General features: G+C 47.4%; 1 protein-coding gene across 3 annotated transcripts in view; it reads left to right on the forward strand.

The window, feature by feature from the left end:
* Positions 1-4616, forward strand: part of FAM124A (family with sequence similarity 124 member A) — a 67996-nt gene extending 63380 nt beyond the window's left edge. For 2 of the 3 annotated variants that reach the window (XM_058437910.1, XM_058437909.1), the window contains one exon: positions 855-4604. In XM_058437910.1, the coding sequence (XP_058293893.1) occupies positions 855-1661 (807 nt within the window). In that variant the 3' untranslated portion in view covers positions 1662-4604. Of the gene's footprint in view, positions 1-854 lie in introns of all 3 variants that reach the window. The other variant, XM_032150926.2, reaches the window with a different exon arrangement.
* The last annotated feature ends 2923 nt before the right edge of the window (positions 4617-7539 follow it).

A 7539-nucleotide genomic window follows, 5' to 3' on the forward strand; every position in this document is an offset into this window, starting at 1 on the left:
TGCGCATTGGAAGAGAGGTCTCCAGTTCTGCACAACAGAAATGGGTTACTGGTGAGCTGCAGTAAGGGCGGGAGAGGGCTGCTGGACCAGGAGGACAGGGTGGGATATGACAGGGCAAAGCTGCTCATCCAACCCCTGCAGGATCTGCAGGAACAGTCAGCAGGTGGCAGCTCCCTTTCCTGTACACTGTTCCTGAAAGGCAACGTATATAGAGGAATCAGTAGTTACTAGCAACAAGTAGATAAATGCTAACCCCGACAGCCCCTCACTCATGGAGGATTTACTGTCTGGAACCATGGACCACCCCACCCTAAGATTGTGTCCTGGCTATCATGCATGTACTAGAATCACATCTCATGTGGTTCTGGTCTGAAATTGTCTGTGCATAGCCCATCCTGATCACTTCTGTCCTCTCATCAGTAACATTTCCAAACAGTGTCTATCAGGTGAGCACACTGTGACTCTTTGGTTGGAAGGAAACAAACCCTGCAAGCATTCTTTTTGCATTTTGTGATAATTCTTATCTCCGTTATCCTACTCAGCCAGGCCCATGTTCTTTTTGCCAGTTTGTTGAGCGCAATGGGCATGTGTGCTTTAAAAAGTATTCTGTATTGTCATAAGGAGCTGAATCTCCTCCTAGCCTCGGAGATGGCTCCTCAGACTGAAAAGTCTGTCTGGTGCTCCTCAAAGCTCTGCTACCTCTGTCTTTGCTCTAGAGATTGCAGAACTGGTAATGCTGGTAATGCTTTATTGCCATGACATTGCCAGGAGTTTCCAGTGATTGGTAACTGTGTTTCCTGATGCATTTAACAATTCCCATCCCGCACTAATATGATCTGCCTCTCCCCCCACAGGCACAAAGGGTGCATAAGAAGTTTCCTAAACCTGGCAGAGTGCATCATTCCTCCGAGAAGAAACGTCATTCCACTCCTTTGCCGAGCACTGCTGTACCAAGCCATACACCTGGCAGCAGCCAGCAGTCCCCGCTCAACAATCCTCACCCGGGGCCCATCCGGACAGGCCTGCCTCCTGGGCACCAGCAGGAATTTGCCGGACGAGCCAACAGCACCCCCAGCCCTCCCTGGTCTTTCCAGAGAAGCAAGTCCTTGTTTTGTTTGCCCACGGCCGGCCCTTCCCTGGCCTCCTCAGCTGAACCACAGTGGTTTTCAAGCACAGGTGCCCCAGGGCACAGAGCATCAGAGTGGAGGCATGGCCACCTCCTCTCTATCGATGATCTAGAGGGGGCCCAGGAGACAGACGTGGACACAGGCCTGCGGCTGTCCTCATCGGACCTGTCTGTGGTCTCTGCGTATTCTGCACCCAGTAGGTTCTGCAGCACAGTGGAGACGTCTCTCCCCTCCGAAAGATGCAGCAGCCACTGGGCAGCTCACAAGGATTCCAGGGAGGGACCACTGCCTGCTGTCAGCAGGGTGACCACAGAGGCCTCCTGGGCTTCCCTCCCTTTCTTCATCAAAAGGTCTTCCAGCTCCTCAGCGACAGCTGGTGCTGCTCCCCCAGCTCCCAGCACCTCCACCCTCACAGACTCTTCCCCACAGCTCCCATGTGATACCCCCAAAGTCAAGCAGACTGATGGAAACGTGCCACCACCCCCAGGGTCGGCTGGCCCTGGGGATAATGACATGGAGGAATTCTACATCTGAATGCCCTCTGCTCTTGTTCTCGAAATACACAAACTCAGAGACACAGACTCAGGCCCCACTGCCCCTCTGGCCACTGAGCGCACCACATTCTTCATGATCCATTTCCCAGGAGCCCGTAGCACATTTGCCTACCACCCACTCTTAGCTGGGGGGTGGTATATCTCTAGAGACACAGCAGAAAAATACTGGCATTTTAATGCAAATAAATTCTCAACAAACTTGTCATAAAATATATTTTTTGAATATTCAGGATTTGAGATATGGTTTAGTGGGTTTATACAATTTAAATGGCTTATATAATTATTTGAAATGAAAAGAAAACCTAGTCAGCCAGAACCAATTTGGCAATTTTTCCATGGTATGAAGGAAAATCAATTAAGGCCAAAACGTTGAATGTGGGAGAGATAGTAAGTGACTTGTATGAGGGATTACTGCATAATAACATGACGCACACCTTACTGGATTCTCCATATATATTTACATTACCAGAGAACAGTGGCCCTAGGGATGTTTAAGCACTGCTTATAGTGGAAAAAGTCAGCTTGAGAAGTAAACATGTATCAGACTACAGGTAATTCCTCACCTTGAAGCCATGCAACACCTGAAAATCTGGATTTATACAGAGGTCGCTAATGTGTTTTATAAAGATTTAGCATGAGTAACAGACTCTTGGTGCATTTAAAATATGTGAGTTTCAGAAAGTAGATTTGCATACACCTGTTCAACAGCACATTTCACTGGAATGGATGATGGGCTTCTGAAGACCACTCCACTACCTAAATTTATTTGGATCACTGAGGAAGAGCATTTGTTGGGATTACAGAATTAGACCTCATGGGTAGGTAGTCTTAAGATTCTTCAACTTTCAAAAACTACAGTCTAAGGGCAATATTCAAATGACAGGAGCCGGACTGTATACTGCTTTCTGCTGTGACCATGCTGGGTCACACACCTATGTTTCTCATTTTTAAATGATTTGGAACATTTTAGCCAGCATTTTGATCACACAGATTAATAATGATGTTCTCCCCAAAACGGGAAACTTTACATGAAACGCTCTTCTGAACAAACACCAGTGCACTGCCAGCCTCACATGACTGCATGGGTGCTTTAATTAACGCTGAAGCCCAACGACCTTGGCTTTTCCTGCCTGTTCTCTGCTACTGTCACACTGTGAATGGTATTTGAATCTCACCTCCCTCTCACCTCAGTAAGAGTATGTTTACAGCTCCAACCTCAGCAATGCCAAAGGCTGGCATCGGGCAGTGCCAAGCTGTCCCTGGATACTATTTACCTTTGAGGAAGAAGAGCGTGGGTTTGCCAAGCTCAATTCCCAGGCTGGTGCTCCTTGAATTAATCATGGCACAGTGTTCATCTCTGGAAATGCCCACGCCAGCCCAGACACAGCCTCAGAGTCCTTTCCAACACGACCCTCCAGGCAGCAGTTACCAACCATCGGTCTTCAGCTGAAGCTTCAAGTCTTTGCCATCCTTGTAATGACAGCCTTAGGTCTTGCCCCAAGCATTCTGGACTCTCCAACACTCAGAATTGTAATATTCTGCTCTAATTTAAATTTTTAAAAACATATAGTCTCCTAATTTAGGATAAGGAGTAAGCAAACTTTTTCGGAAAAGGGCTAGATAATGAGTGTTTTAGCCTTTGCTAGTCGTACGGTCTCTGTTGAAGCTACTCAACTCTGCCACTGTAGTATGAAAGCAGCCATGGGTAATAATGTTAATGAATGGGAATGGCTGAGTTCCAATAAAGCTTTATTTATTTATTTATTTTTTTGAGACAGGGTCTCACTCTGTTGCCCAGGCTGGAGTGCAATGGTGCAATCTCGGCTCACTGCAAGCTCTGCCTCCCGGGTTCACGCCATTCTCCTGCCTCAGCCTCCCGAGTAGCTGGGACTACAGGTGCGCACCACTATGCCTGGCTAATTTTTTGTATTTTTAGTAGAGACAGAGTTTCACCATGTTGGCCAGGTTGGTCTCGAACTCCTGACCTTGTGATCCACCCACCTTGGCCTCCCAAAGTACTGGGATCATAGGCATGGGCCACCGTTCCCAGCCAATAAAACTTTATTTACAAGAACAGCTGGTGGGCCAGATTTGGCCCAAGTGTCATAGTTTATTATCCCTTGAGCTAGGCTGCTGCCTGAGGTTGATTCAACATCCCAGCTCCAGTCAACAACAAAAATTCTAAGTCTCCCACCTAATGCTGCTGTGGTGTGTCATGCCAAGAAAGTGGGCTACTCAGGTTAGACCAATGACTACAGAACCACAGGGCTCAGAACAGGAAGGAGCTTCTTTCTGCAGAGCCAATTCCTGGAAACGCACCAGCAGTGCACCTTCTGCCCAGAAATGTGATTCAGTCAATAGCTGATAATGAAAAGCAACCTGCAAACATTAGGAAGAAGGAGAAAAATAATTCAGAGGTGATGATACCACCTCCAATGAACAGGGAAGCAAGTTCATCAGTAACAAAAGTCAGTGAGGCCAAAAAAAAAAAAAAAAAGGCTAACAGCCAAGGGCTGGCTCCTTCTTTCTCCCTAATCGGTGTCCTTATTTCAGTATGCTCACATGCTTGCCTAGGACTGCTTTAGAGTACAACTCTGGGACCTGCCCTCATCACAGTCCAATCTACCAAACTGAGTGACCCCAAAGGACATCATAGACAACATTTGAAAGCAAGAAATGCAAAATGTTCCCATAGCATCAGGTGAGCAGGGAGAGGATACCTACTGCAGACCGCATGGAAATGGCAGTCCCTCCATGGAGAGGGAGTCACAGGAACACATTTACCAAAGCCTTCCCTTCCATTTGTGGCCATTCCAGTAGCATCTTCCTCATCCAGAAGGGCTCCCAATACTCTCTGGAGGATCCTGACTCGTTTGGAGTATTACCTTTGTAAAAGATGCTGGCACATTGTAGGTGCTCAATAAATGCGTTCAATCGAAAGATATTGAGGTTGTCTCATAAATTATTTCTATGTATTAGGCTCTGTAGTGTAAGAAGTCTAGATCGTAGCCCTGGTTTTTTGTGACTTAATGGAACCGTGTCTCGTTTCCTTGGCCTTGCACTTCCTCCAGCATGGCCAGGGAAGGGGGTGTGTTGGTAAGTGCTCTGGTTGAGTTACATCCCATCCCTCATTTGCCTCTTTTCCAAGTAAGATCCCCTCACCCCCAAATTACTGCTCACAGTCCCACTTTGGCCTACACTAAACACCACCTAGTATCTGCTTTAAAGAGCAAATCTTTCTCTGTCTGTCCCCAACTCACCTGGCAAGTCCTACAGAAATCATCTTAGGTCACCTCAACTGGTTAAAAGGAGCATAAGAGAAACTGGTGGAAGCAGTGGGTGAGCCACTGCAGAGACTTTTGTGACATGGGAGGGTTGATGTGTGCTTGAATAAACTGGGTTTTAGTACTGGCTGCTCCTTGAGCCCCTGGGTCTGAGGGCAGGGGGACAGTCACAGCAGAGTGTACTGGACTGTACCACCCAGTGCATTCCCAGGTGAGACCACATGTTTACTTTACTTAGAATGAGCTCCTGGCCACAAGGAAATCAGGAGAAACTCAGGTATCTTCCTACCTCCCTATTTTCCTTTTTTTTTTTTTTTTTTTTTGAGACAGGATATCACTGTCACCCAGGCTTAGTGCGGTGGCACAATCATGGCTCACTGCAGCCTCAACCTCCCAGGCTCAAGTGATCTACCCACCTCAGCATTCTGAGTAGCTGGGACTACACATGCACCACTATGCCCCACTAATTTTTTATTTTTTATAGAGACAGAGTCTTGCTATGTTGCCCAGGCTGGTCTCAAACTCCTGGACTCTAACCCTCCTCCCACTGCAGCCTCCCAAAGTGCTGGGATTACAGGCATGAGACAGAGTGCCCGGCCTATCTTTCTACTTTCTGTAGATGAATTAGTTCTCCAAACTGTCAGCCAAGAGGCATCTGAATAGATTCATGGAATTCCTATAAGATTTTTAAGGGCAATAAAACCAGCTGTGGACAGCTTCTCCCTCCTCATACCCTCAGACTGGTATCAGTGACCAGTTCTGACCAGTGATCCCTGGGTATGAATTTCAGGAGAGCAGTAGGAAAAGCTGAATAGTCACCCTCTCCTCCGCCCCAGGCCACGTGGCTCCATGTGCTCATCATCTGTAGGGTTCTGCTTCTCTGGCATTCCTGAGAAATACAATTGATCAGATACTGCAGAGGCTTCAGAAAATAGCATGAGAAGCTGACATGAATAAATTGCGTTCTCAAGGGAAACACCTTTTGACACACTATTATTATAACAAATGGAACCATGAAGGGTCAGGAACCTGAATTTAAAGATTATATATAAGTACATTCTTCCACCTTTTACTGAAGGCTTTTTCTAGTCTTGCACACAGAGGTCTATTTACAAAGTGGCTTTAAAAGATCTAATTTCCCTGAGTGAATAATGGAGGCAAACATGAATGAATGTCGGCAGGCTTGAGTCTTTTTAACAATTTCCATCTTAGAGGGGTGAGGACTGGTGTCCCATGTGGTTGCCCACTATAAGGAGCAACACACTCGTTTCAGACTGAAGTCACTAGAATACATGGTAAAGGCAAAAAGACCCCTTCTGGGTCCCACTGACAACCTCCATGAACTCTGTTTGTGATGAGGGTGTCGCCTCCTGTTATCTGGGATGGTGGCGTAGAAAAATGGAGCTGTAGGCCAGGCACGGTGTCTCATACCTGTAATCCCAACAGTTTGGGAGGCTGAGGTGGGTGAATCACTTGAGGTCAGGAGTTCAAGCTCAGTCTGGCTAACATGGTGAAACCCCTTCTCTACTAAAAATACAGAAATTAGCTGGGCATGGTGGCACATACCTATAATCCTAGCTACTTGAGAGCCTGAGGCAGGAGAATTGCTTGAACCTGGGAGGCAGAGGTTGCAGTGAGCTGAGATCACACCACTGCACTCCAGCCTGGGTGACAAAGCAAGACTCCATCTCAAAAAAAAAAAAAGAAAGAAAGAAAAATGGCCGGGCGCGGTGGCTCACGCTTGTAATCCCAGCACTTTGGGAGGCTGAGGCGGGCGGATCACGAGGTCAGGAGATCGAGACCACGGTGAAACCCCGTCTCTACCAAAAATACAAAAAATTAGCCGGGCGTGGTGGCGGGCGCCTGTAGTCCCAGCTACTCGGAGAGGCTGAGGCAGGAGAATGGCGTGAACCCGGGAGGAGGAGCTTGCAGTGAGCCGAGATCGCGCCACTGCACTCCAGCCTGGGCGACAGAGCAAGACTCCGTCTCAAAAAAAAAAAAAAAAAAAAGAAAGAAAGAAAGAAAGAAAAATGGAGCTGCTTCACCATGCCCCACTGCCCTGTTCTGGCTGGGAGTGGTCCATTTGAGACATTTGAAATATTGATCTTATCAGTTAAGCGCCTGAAAGAGGCTGCCTGACTCCCTTGGGTCAGCCTTGCCCAGTCCCTAAAACTAAACCCAGAGCATTTTGGATTGGAGTCACTCTGAATGTGTGTGGCACAGCCCAAGAACTGGCCGGCCGGCTGAACAGAAACGCTTTCAAGCCAAATCGCATCCCTGAAGGTGGCTGTGGGGAAGCTTTGGTGCCACCTGGTGGCCGCTGTGCGCGGGAGGGTCAGTGAGTGCCCTTTTCATTGAAGAAGCCTCCACCTGGATGAACGGGAGGGAGGCACTTCACTTTATTATCCCGCATTTAATTTTCTATGCTGTTTATGTCTACAAAGCATTGAGGCAATTTAAGTTCCAAATGAAACAAGACAATGCAAATAGAAAAGCGGGCCCCCCAAAAGGAGTCTACAACTATATCCACCGTAAAGAAAAATGTAACTGCTACAGCAGTTTCCTGGAATTTCC

Source organism: Hylobates moloch, unplaced genomic scaffold, assembly GCF_009828535.3.
Source record: "Hylobates moloch isolate HMO894 unplaced genomic scaffold, HMol_V3 SCAFFOLD_4, whole genome shotgun sequence".
Taxonomy (NCBI): Eukaryota; Metazoa; Chordata; class Mammalia; order Primates; family Hylobatidae; genus Hylobates; species Hylobates moloch.